The sequence below is a fragment of the Kwoniella bestiolae genome, chromosome 5 (assembly GCF_000512585.2).
Source record: "Kwoniella bestiolae CBS 10118 chromosome 5, complete sequence".
Classification (NCBI taxonomy): domain Eukaryota; kingdom Fungi; phylum Basidiomycota; class Tremellomycetes; order Tremellales; family Cryptococcaceae; genus Kwoniella; species Kwoniella bestiolae.
The window spans coordinates 925,381-936,913 of NC_089245.1; the positions used below are offsets into that span (position 1 = coordinate 925,381).

At 46.8% G+C, this 11,533-nt stretch overlaps 4 protein-coding genes across 4 annotated transcripts; 2 read left to right on the top strand and 2 right to left on the bottom strand.

Moving 5' to 3' along the window:
* Positions 1–94: 94 nt before the first annotated feature.
* Positions 95–1,723, top strand: I302_106736 (uncharacterized protein; the record flags this gene model as incomplete). Its single annotated transcript, XM_019192611.2, has 11 exons — positions 95–174; positions 247–273; positions 335–444; positions 506–582; positions 650–796; positions 896–1,073; positions 1,203–1,280; positions 1,355–1,370; positions 1,431–1,469; positions 1,534–1,552; positions 1,616–1,723. 11 exons carry the CDS (start codon positions 95–97, stop codon positions 1,721–1,723), a joined length of 879 nt encoding a protein of 292 aa, XP_019045608.2.
* A 160-nt stretch (positions 1,724–1,883) lies between these two features.
* Positions 1,884–3,222, bottom strand: I302_106737 (mitochondrial 37S ribosomal protein mS23; the record flags this gene model as incomplete). Its single annotated transcript, XM_019192610.1, has 3 exons — positions 1,884–2,261; positions 2,461–2,632; positions 2,786–3,222. 3 exons carry the CDS (start codon positions 3,220–3,222, stop codon positions 1,884–1,886), a joined length of 987 nt encoding a protein of 328 aa, XP_019045607.1.
* Positions 3,223–3,546: 324 nt separating this feature from the next.
* I302_106738 (uncharacterized protein) lies at positions 3,547–5,890 on the top strand (the record flags this gene model as incomplete). Its single annotated transcript, XM_065870325.1, has 11 exons — positions 3,547–3,630; positions 3,687–3,746; positions 3,813–4,079; positions 4,173–4,263; positions 4,332–4,491; positions 4,555–4,660; positions 4,733–4,867; positions 4,931–5,043; positions 5,163–5,376; positions 5,506–5,766; positions 5,843–5,890. The coding sequence occupies 11 exons, from the start codon at positions 3,547–3,549 to the stop codon at positions 5,888–5,890; spliced, it is 1,539 nt and encodes a 512-aa protein (XP_065726397.1).
* Positions 5,891–6,311: 421 nt separating this feature from the next.
* Positions 6,312–10,429, bottom strand: I302_106739 (uncharacterized protein; the record flags this gene model as incomplete). Its single annotated transcript, XM_065870326.1, has 3 exons — positions 6,312–7,168; positions 7,266–9,956; positions 10,027–10,429. 3 exons carry the CDS (start codon positions 10,427–10,429, stop codon positions 6,312–6,314), a joined length of 3,951 nt encoding a protein of 1,316 aa, XP_065726398.1.
* Positions 10,430–11,533: the final 1,104 nt, after the last annotated feature.

Genomic DNA, 11,533 nt, shown 5'->3' on the forward strand with positions numbered 1-11,533 from the left:
AACAACGTATGCATAGCTTCCATTTCCATCTCATCTTCCTCACATGCATAGACAGTATCTACTACCCTCACTACTATCCAGGCAATGATCCAATATGGACATACAAAGGTTTAATGGGAAATATCACCGAGCGAGCGAAGTGGCCCAGGGGGTGTTATTACTAGAATTCAACAGGTATATCTGATCTCCTTCTTGCAATCATGGCTCAGAAATGTAAGCTGATGTTGAGTACGTGGACCGCTACAGACCACCTGTCAATGCTTTCAACGATGAGTAAATAATGCTTTACTTCTCCACTGAACATGGCTGCACCTAACGAAATCCAATGACGCAGTATGTGGAAAGAGCTCCGAAGTATCGTGGACGATATATCAAACACCCCCGAGATAAGAGTGGTGGTACTTTCCTCAGCATTGGATAAAGTATTTACAGCAGGCTTAGACCGTAAGCTCGACCACTTGCTAAAGATTCACCAAGGACATCATCCTGATTGGTTTGGTCACAGTAAAAGCCCAGATCGAATTGAACTCGCCGTCTCTGGATCCGGCAAGAAAAGCTATTCAATTACGAGATCATGTACTAGTATGTTATCCCAACCAATCGCATCTCCTCATAACAACTCGTCGGCTGACAAGTAGAATTGTCATAGGACTTCCAAGACGCCATCACCTCCCTCGAAAGATGCCGCCAACCCATCATCTGCGCCATGTTCGGTACTTCCGTAGGCCTGGCTATCGACCTGGCGTGCGCTTGCGATATACGATTAGCAAGTAGAGATACGACGTTTGGGATTTTTGTGCGCCTCTCCCTTTCCTAACAGATCTAATACCATCTCTTACATCCAGAAGACGCTCATTGCCGGTGGACGGATGAGCTAATTCAGGATCTGATGTAGGAAGTCAACGTAGGTCTAGCAGCGGATATCGGTACATTACAGCGCCTCCCCAAGATAGTAGGCAACGAATCGAAGGTAAAAGAACTAGCTTTGACGGGTAGGAAGTTTGGTGCGGCGGAAGCTAAGGAGATAGGATTTGTTAGTGAGATGGTTGGTAATGGTAGGAAAGACGTTATTGGTGAGTTGGGTATCCGATTTCATTCAGACTACAACCGTTGGTCAAGGGGTATCCGATTTATAGGAATCCGGATCAGTCGCCCAACTTACCTTGAGGTATAGCTGACGGATGGTGAGCTGGATGGGATAGCCGCTGCGGTAGATATGGCCAAGATGATAGCTTCGAAAAGTCCCATTGCTGTGATAGGTACGAAACATCTGATCAATCGTGAGTTCACTTACAATGAACAGTTGTAGAGGCGGAATTGGGACTAATGCGTTCGTTATGTCCTGCTCGCAAAGATGCAAGGGACCATACGTGAGTGTCTTCAGTGTCTGTCGATAACGAAGTGTTCATGCTCATGGCTTCATTCTATAGTATCGAAGAAGGTCTGAGATATACTGCGATATGGAACGCGTAAGTAAAACCACCTAGAAATCATTCGCTCGTCAGGATATGGCTGATATGGTATCAACCGTAGCTCGATGCTTCAATCAGTGGTCAGTTCTAGTCGGTCTTCACTACATTGTTAATGCTGACTGATGTGATTCTGAATCAAACAGGACACGACTGAAGCTATGACAGCAGTCATGTCGAAGCGAGTTCCTCAATTCCCGTCGTTCGGTGGTCCGGCTTCGTCTTCAAACTCGAAATCTAAAGCGAAGCTGTAAATGTGCGAAAATTAGGAGTGGTCATAATTCCATTGTCATTTCCATTAACAACAATTGGTCAATCCTGTTCTATTTTGTAAACAAAGGCTCCTCCTGACGAATCAGTACTTGTATTTTCCATATTTGTATTGTATAGCCAACAATGCATGTACGACCAAACCTATGATCTACCCTTACCCTTACCCAAAACAGCCTGTAAAAACTCCAAATCACTCTCCCCCTGCTCCTGCTCCTGCTCCTGCTCCTGTCCCTGCGCCTCCGTCTCCTGAGGATTTTCGATCTGGGGAATACTACTCAACAGTTCACTCTGCTGTCCCACCGTAGAAGCCGATTCCAAAGGTCGAGGTAATTTCCAACTTTCAATATAACTTTTCCCACCTGTGAATTCACCGGACACACTGCCTGAGGTTTGAGGGATGGTGTTGGACCATTGCCATCTTGGTTGTTTTCTGTATTTCACTTTGGTCGAGTCTGATGATCTTGTCGATGGGGGGATGAGAGAGGAGAGAGATTTTTGTTCGAGGGTGAATTGACGTTCCTAGTGCGAGGGATTAGCATGAATAAGATGGGTCATTCTTGGCAATAGAGGAGGACATGAAAATAGAACGACGGTTGGGACTGGTATGATATATGGCAAATCCTGGTGATGATTCCTGGTTATACAAATTCGAGCCATAACGAAAAGGATGATAGGATGTATCCGTCGTGAAAAAAAACAGGGAGCTGGGCCAACTCACAAAAGCATCAGGTTTGAACTCTGCGCCATAATGTCTAGCTTCGATCTCAGCAGCTATGGTAGCTTGTTCGTGCCTCGCTCTGAGATTTATGAATTCTCGAGTAGCGATGGCGTAAGCTTCGGAAATGGGGATTTGGCGGGTTTGTTGGACATTGAGGACAAATGAGATTGTGCTGTGGTTATGTACATGGGATTAGCATTTCTGTACACGAAGCTTTATTTGAAGAATCAACCATAATGAGAAAATCGGATGCGTGTAACGAGTACGGAGTGTGGTGTTGTGAGATGTAGAATAAATGGGAGGATGGAAACGTCGATCAACTCACTCTTCAACAGTAGGGTACTCCCCCCTCTGCTCCAATTTCACCCACTCTCCACCCTCAACCTTCTTACTCTCGTCGATCTCCCGCCCCTCAACGAGTGAAACAGGTCGTAACGCCTCGAATGGGAAATCCTTGAAAAACTGTCTCCTAATCTTATCTTCCAAATAAACTATCCTCTCAGGCTTCTGCTTCCTACTCTTATACTTTCTCAATCTATCCCTGCGTTCCAACTCCCCAGCGGGGATATACGACATGTCACCTGTTGAGCGGTGTGCTGGGGAGGCGGAGGAGGGTCGATTACGTTGTACGACTTGACGAGGGGGGAGCTGGGGTGGTGGGTTGGACAGGACGGGGATGTACCATGTTGGTGGTTGGGAGAGGACGTTGCCTTGGAGAAGACGGGATACTGCCTGGGGCACTTGGGAGGGGATTCGCCGCATGTTGCTTTGGGGTCGAGAGTTGAGCTATGGGGTATGTGATTTGGGTGTTTTTGTGTGATTGATGTCTTTTGAGATGCATCTCAACATCTCTAGACGAAGCAAGTCCAAGTATTCGCTGATGGACATTTCTGGATAAATTACGATAAATTCACTGTTCCCACAAATGATACCACGTGGTGCTACTTACTGATCAGTGACGATGTTCAACCTGCACTTACGCTGTCGCGTCTAGACAGACAACCATGAACGATCACTATCACCCATTCAACTTTCAACATTTCAATTCACAACCTCTGCATCAACACCTCCAGCACACCACGCACAATGTCATTGAACCAGAGAAAACAGGAGAGAGACTTCACAGCAGAGGTGAAAGCCTTGCAACCGGAAGTAGAACAGCTAGCCAAGGTGAGTTAATCTTCGCCATCCGAGGACGGATCGCACAAGATAACATATCGATGTAGAATGGTAAATTACAAGAAGCTGTCGATCGAATATCTCTCTTGGAGAAACAGACCCGAAATGTGAGTTCCTCTTCCCCTCTCATCAAAGTATGAAGGCTCAGCTGATATGGGATTAATGGGATACAGGCAGCAGATATGACCTCTACCGCCTCGCTCCTCACCCTCCTCACCAGATTATGCTGGGAACAATCCGACCTTGATCTCCTAAATGCCCAATTGACGATATTATCAAAGAAACACGGCCAGCTGAAGGAGGCTGTAGTGAGGATGGTAGATGAAGCTATGGGCTGGTTACCTACTCTCAAGACTCAGAAGGATCAAGGGAAGTTCAGTGGAGGCAAAGATAGGTGGTTGGAGTTGGTTAAAACACTGCGAGATATCACTGAGGGCAAGGTGAGTGTTTCGCTCATAAGGCCCATATCAGCTTTCGTGTTCATTTCGCAGGATAGACATCAGCTGATCATCGATATGGATATCACCTTGTAGATATACCTCGAATTGCCAAGAGCACGATTAACAGTCATGTTGGCATCATACCACGAACAATTGTCTGAGACTGCTCCCAAAGAATCCTCTTGTGAGTTCAGCTTCCAAATCCCGGATCCTCTTTGGTCCGATCAAGCTGACAGTTGAATTTTGGCGTAGCATCAACCACTTCCGCTCCTTCAACTTCCACCGCAGATAAAGATAAACCCAAGCCTGAACCTGTGACATCCAAGGACCATTTGGACGTGGCAGCAGATCTGATGTCTGATATACAAGTGGAGACTTATAGCTCTATGGACAAGCGGGAGAAGACCGAATTGTGAGTTAGCTAGTAAATCCTCTCTTTACGGATGGTTGATAGCTAACTTCTATTCGTACGTAGCATTCTCGAGCAGATGAGACTAGAATCGCTGCGAGGTAATTGGGTGAGAGTAAGAGTTGGATCAAGGAAGATCAACAGAGTATATCTGAAAGAGAAGGATAGTCAAGTGAGTCAAAGGTCTCCGTGTTTCGTGATAAAATTGGGGCGATTGGTCAACTCATACCGTGATATTTGACAGGACATCAAACTACGATACTACGACTTGATGGTGCAGTTGGCATTACAAGATGACGAGTATCTTGAAGCATGCTCTGCATACCAGGAAGTGTGGGATACGGAGGAGGTCAAAGTTGATCCTGCCAAGGAACTGAATGTGAGTTGGGTAGTTATCTTCGTCCAAAGCTCAGCAACTAACATGTATCTTCGCTTGCTTCAGGTATTGGAGAACATCATGATTTATGTGGTATTAGCTCCATACAACAACGAGCAGTCTGATATGTTGCATAAACTCTATGCAGACCCAGCTCTACAGAAGGCTCCTCAGCACTTGTGAGTGATCTGTTCAGATCTACGCTACCCTGTTATCCCCCTCATCCCCTATCCCGATCTCCCGCATCATTCGTGATTCTACCCTATCGGACTTACACTGATGCTATATCGTCTCATAGTGACCTCGTGAAATGCTTCGTCACCAAAGAACTCATGCGATGGTCGGGTATCGACCAGCTCTATGGCCCAACATTACGACAATCGCCCATATTCGCTTCGGGCAGTACGCTGGGTAAGAAGACAGGTATAAAAGCCGAGGGAAAGAAGGCAGAGGAGATTGATAATCCTGGGCAAGTCAGGTGGGAGGAGTTGCACAAGCGAGTTACCGAGCATGTGAGTGTGGTCTCAATTCGCATAGAGCTGAAGTGACATCACCACGGTGCAAGTCGGGAAGATTGGGGTTTAAACCTATCTTGATCTTCATACGGTGGCATATATTAATGCACTCTATCTGCACTACAGAACATCAGAGTAATATCAACCTATTACTCCCGAATAACCCTCACCCGCCTGCAAGAACTCCTCGACCTCCCTGCCACCCAAACAGAAAAGACCCTATGTAAATTAGTAACCGACAAGACCATTTACGCTCGGATCGACCGACCAAACGGTATAGTCAATTTCAAATCCAAGAAATCGACCAATGAGATATTGAATAATTGGTCTGGGGATATTAGTAAGATGTTGGGTCTGGTGGAGAAGACTAGCCATTTGATCTCAAAGGTGGGTTGGGGGTTTGATCTCTTTTCCAAATGTTGAGAAGGGTCGTTGCTGAAGTTTTTTTCTTCGTGTGCTTTAGGAATACGCCATGCACGAGGCTAGTAGAGGTAAGAAGGTGGTCGCGTAGGTGTAGTGGGTATGCAGGTGTAGAGTCGAGGAGGAAGTAGAAGGGATTGAAAGTCAATGCATAATGTATCAAAGCATGAATGGTCATTTACGCAGCGATAGCAACCTATCCTCGTACTGTTTGGTATCTGATTTGCTTTGGTATCTCATTGAGTGAGGGGATGCGATCACATTTGCATTTTGCCTGTCATTTCGATCCACTCCAATTATACTTGTTCCTTTTTACTTTTCCTATCGTATAAATAACAACACTACAAAAGTTGTTGTAACAAGGCAAATGTTATTCCCAAACAAATGAAACAGTCCGTACAGAACAGATAGGCAAAAACCATACAACACCATTCCTGTCCAGTAGAAAACAAAAAATAAACGAATGATAACAATTCAAAAAAGCTAAATCTAACAGAAGTCAATTCTCGAGATCACTTCCTCCCTAATCTCTTCAAACCCCATTTCTTCTTCCCCCCAACCCCCTCGTTCCCCGTGCTCAACCCAAGCTCATCAGGCCTAACCACATGTCCCCCCCTCCAATCATTCTCTATAACAGTGTATTCCCTGTTATTATCATTCTCATCATCTGAATCGTCGTCGTTCAACGGTACCTTGGGTTGATATCGATTAGAAAAGATTGATACGTATGACGAGATTCCCATTGGCGTCGCGGTGTTACTACTACCTACACCTGGAGCTATAGATGGAGGTTTGAGTTGAGAAGATGTTGTCGATCCGATGGGTGCAGTAGCGTATTTACTATTACCCCCTGCACCTCCAGTGGAGGGTGCGATACCCTGATACCGCGTTGATAATATATCAGCTATGGGAGTAGGGTTGGATACTGAACTAGCTCTGGGTAAGGTATGTCCCCTTGAATGACTGGCTCCAACCGAAGACTTTCGAGGTCGTTGACCTGTGACCGGGTTGGTCATCACAGGTAGAGGATTAGATATGTGTGGATACTTGATCCTCTCTTCCTCCTCGTTGGCGGTGGTATAGCTCAATAGGGAGTTACCGGCCGTACTATGTGCAGAACCTGGTCGAGCGGACAGACCAACGTTCAACCATGAGTCTTGAGCTGATACTGCCCGTTGTCTAGCACGATGTTGAGCATGTCGCGTAGAGGAGGAAGAGGACGATAAGAGCGGTTGAACGGAGGTTAACGTCGCCATGTGTTTCCTGTAGGCTTCGGCTCGTTTGTCGTATATGCTGTTTATGGAGGGTAAGGAAGATCGAGGAGCATCAACGCTGACTAGGGGTACAAGCGGATGAGACACTGCGCGAGCTGTACCACAAATTCCAATTAGCTCGAATTCCTCTACACCTGACGCCTCTTGAGCTAGCCATAGCAACGTGAAGTGAAAAATCCTGGTACTACTCACGTTGCAATCCCCCTATACTTCCAGGTCCCCTCCTTTCCGAACTCTTACTAGACCCCCAACTTCGATTCGACCCCTCAGCACTAAAAAAACTCTCCCCATCCTCACTCCTGCCCGTGGGGGTCTGACCACTCGTAGATCTCCGTTCAATCTCGGCAAACTGCCGCTCGATCGCGTAGTTCTCACCGTACGCCGCGAGCTGTTCGGCCAAACTCCTACTTGAATCCAAAGATGGAGGGAGCTGTGCCAGTTGGAGTATATCGCTTTCGTTTTGTTTGACAACTTCCCTTGCTTCAGCATGGGACGATATAGTCCTTTGTGTCATTGTCCGTCGATGGGACGGAGGGACATGAGCGACTTCGTCCTCTGGTACTGGTGGGAAACCAGATACCAGGGCTAGAGAAAGGGCCGAAGGAGTGGTAAGGGATGTAGGAGGGGTTGAGGTAGATTGGGCATAGGAGTATCCCATCCCTGAAGCTGTCGATGAGATGGAGGATACTGATTTACCACGAGGTCGACCATCCGCTGTATTTGAGAGAGTACCGTATTGTGATAGTCTGCGATTGTTGGTCTCTTCAGTATCATCGGTGATGGATGACATCCGGAACTGCGCAGAGGAAGGTGCAGGTGGAGTAGACAAGCGAGAGGAATCGGTGGTGAACGATCCGACACTTTCGCCGCGTAATCTACCTTGTTGCCGATCCTCTGTTGGTGTGGGATCATTGAGTGTTATGCCTGATTGGGGCGTAGGCGTACTATCATTATCTTCCTCCCTCTCCTGGTTATTCGATATGGGTTCTGCAAGTTCGACTCCGGGAGAGAGAGCATCATGATATTCTTCATCCTCCGCTTCCATCTCATTCTCAAATTCTGCTTGTCTCCTCTGACTTTCCCTTCTAATCAAACCGGACGCAGCTACTTTTCTCAAATCTACCTCGCCTTCCCATCCCAGTCCAGTTACTTTTGGAGGATTGAGACTCTTCGTGAAATTCGTCAAAGGCGGTGAGGGCAGTCCACCAGAGTGAGTGGCTGACCGACGTCGTGCTCCCGTTGGAGAGGTTGGACTAATCACATCACTCTCGGGAGAAAGAGGTGAAGATGACACAGGCGATTTGATGATTTCCGTTTTTACCCTACGTATACCCTGTCTATGTAGAGATGAATCAGAATCTTCGTCATGTGCCCATTCGTTGGCTAAGGGGGAAGGAGCAATAACCTCACTTCCCGTTCTGGGTCGGTTGAAATGCGATAGACCGGGGGAAGATGCCGAGGATATAAGACCCTCACTGTTGCGCGTGGGTAATCTCGGTGGACCAGTGGGACTGTCAGGGAAGAATTTCGTTTTGGTCGCTGGTGCTGAGAAGGGGACTTGCTTCGCTTGAGGCGTGGCATCTTGATCATCGTCATTCAGACTGATCGCACTGATTATGTCGGGATCGATACCGGAATCATGTATATCTTCTTGACTGTCCTCTATACGACCAGAATCAATCACCTGACCTGCTCTATCCAGTTCCAAGCTTGCTCTCTTCAGTCTCTCGATCCCTTCTTCCAATTCCTCTCCAGCTATAGGCTTGGTACTATCCGATTTCATAGGCGGACTAGGACTTCGTGAAGGTGGCGAATGACCTCTTCTGAACAAACCCCTGAAACCATGTTTATGATGTCCATGACCATGCTTTTTCGCATCTGAATCGTGAGACTTCCTTCGACCTCTGAAGAACCCTCCGCCAGAAGAAGAATGATGTGAAGCATTGTCGTGTTCGTGTGTACTTTGATTTTCTGATGAGGCTTCAGGAGAGGATTGCTGGTCTTTGTCATTTGTACGATGGCGCATAGCAGCACGAAAGGCTTGACCAGGATGAACGGCTTTTTCCAATATCGAAGGTAGGGTCGGTCGGTGAGATGAGGTAGAATTGTGACGAGCACGTTTAGGTGAAGCCAATCCAGCTGAATTCGGCGGTGAACCCAATACTATCGAAGTACTATTACTATTCGATGACTGTCCGCTCAGTACCCTAGTGAGAGACCTCGGACTACCTTGACCTGTATTGTCATTATCTATCTGGGCCAAGGGTGTATTTTCCCCTTTTTGGGGTGAGGGTGAACCGGGAATGTCGAGATCCACGGGCGATTGAAGTTGTTCCGAGTTTATTGACGATATATCGCTGACGGTCGATATCCTAGGTATGGTATTCGGATTATTTACTGATCCCGAGGCTTCAGACCTTGGTGAATCGTTGGCACTCCTATAGTCCGAAGACATGGCGCCAGCAGAATACCTTGATCCTCGCCTTAACAGCCCTTCCAAGCTTTTCTTGACTTTGACTGCACTCTCCGATCTAGTACTTGTGAGACTGAAAGCTCGTTCCTTCCCCTTCCTGGAGCCTATATGCCACGCAGGTCTGACATTTATACTGGAGTCATCGTCATCTGGTAGCTGGCTGGTCGAACCGGATGGAGAGGAAGGTTCGGCCTTATCTGAATTTGCAGGATCGTTCAAAGCGTCTTGGTTTTGAAGGTGATGGTATACATGTAACACCCGAACCACATCTTCATGTCCGTTGATGACTGCTAGATCTTCTGGGGTATTGCCGTTCTTATCTGGCTTGATAGGGTCTGCACCCGAAGCGAGAAGCATCTGAACAATCGGTGCGTGTCCGTTGGCAGCGGCGAAATGTAATGGTGTTGATCCTTTCACGTATACACAATCAAACTTCGCTTCTCAAGAATACTTGAAAGCAGGAAAAGGTAGTTCACTCACCTGCAGTACCAACACTAGGAGCCGTCCCCTTCTTACCATCACTATATCTCCTAGGCAATCTAGGAGCATTCACATCGGCCCCATTCTCAATCAACATCCTAACCACACTGACTGATCCTCCAGAACACGCAGCATGGAGGGGGAGTACACCATGCAGCACCGAGTTGACAGGTTGACCGTGAGTCAGAGCATAGTGCACCAATCCTACGTTCCCACTTGCGGCTGCAGAGTGAAGTTCCAGGTTGGGGACTGGGAGTGGGAAGTATACGGGTGAGGTGGTGTTGATGACAGAGTCGAAGGAGATGTATCGTCGAAGTCGATCCGCACGTGATACGAAGTGAGAGGGGGGTGATGCGGGTGGGGGTGTGAGCGGCGGATTGTGAATTGATGAAAGAAGGATCATGGTGAGGCGATGGCGTCAGCGAGGTAGGGACATGAGATATGATGAAGATGGCAAGATGAATGTGTAATGAAGATATATATAATGGGGAGTAGTAGAGATAAAAGAGGCGATGAAGGAGCCAGGTGATGATGATATAAGCGAAGGTGGGGGGAAGGAAGAGAGATGTGTGTATGTCATTTTCATTTTGATGATGATGATGAGGGAGTGAAGGTGAAGTGCTAGTAGGATATGTGTATATTGAATCGCCGGTGAAACGTGTGAAGATCGTGTCAAAGGATGTGACAATGTATAATTGATCGACACACACATATACACTATCGGATATATACATATCCATTCCAACTCCGATGAAAGTGGGGGTGAGAGATACATGGGTAACTGAAGATGAAGAAGGATAACGACACAGATGTAGCAGGCAGGATGTATAACTCACAATCCAATACGACATCATATTTAGCCTCCAAGTCTTCCCTCTTATTTGGTGATTTCATCTTTGGGGTTGGGTCGTATTTAAACCATGTGTGATTCGCATATATCTCGAGTGGGCAGGAAGTATGATTCAGAGTGTTGGGATGTGTGTTCCTGCGCTTTGACGGCGTGGTGTGATCTCCGGCCTTTTCGATTCCAAGCAACCACAGTTATGTCGTATTTGTATCTTCCAAGTTTACCACCTTGTAGATAGACACCATCGAACTGACTGACGACTGATACCTCGAGGTAGGGTCGAGCTGATAGATAGATAATGCGGATCAATCCAAGCGTGTGTCTCGACGATCTTCCAATTCACTCTAGCTTTCGTCTTAACTAGCAATATTGTTGCAGCCAAAGGAGCAGTCCTCGTTTTGGTTTGTTGTATAAAATGTCGTTCTGGCTTATGATACAATCAAAGATGATGCCGATATTTACAATTGGGTGTACAAGACATTAGCTACAGACACGACCATTATGAGAAAGTACAAGATACAAGGTAATGTTCCCCTGTTCGTCTCGTCTCGATCGATAGGACATTACATCCTCATCATCATAATCCTGAGATACTGTAACTTCGTTCGTACATTACAGTATACATACATGCATGCCATGGTAGAGTGTGAAGGAACGTGA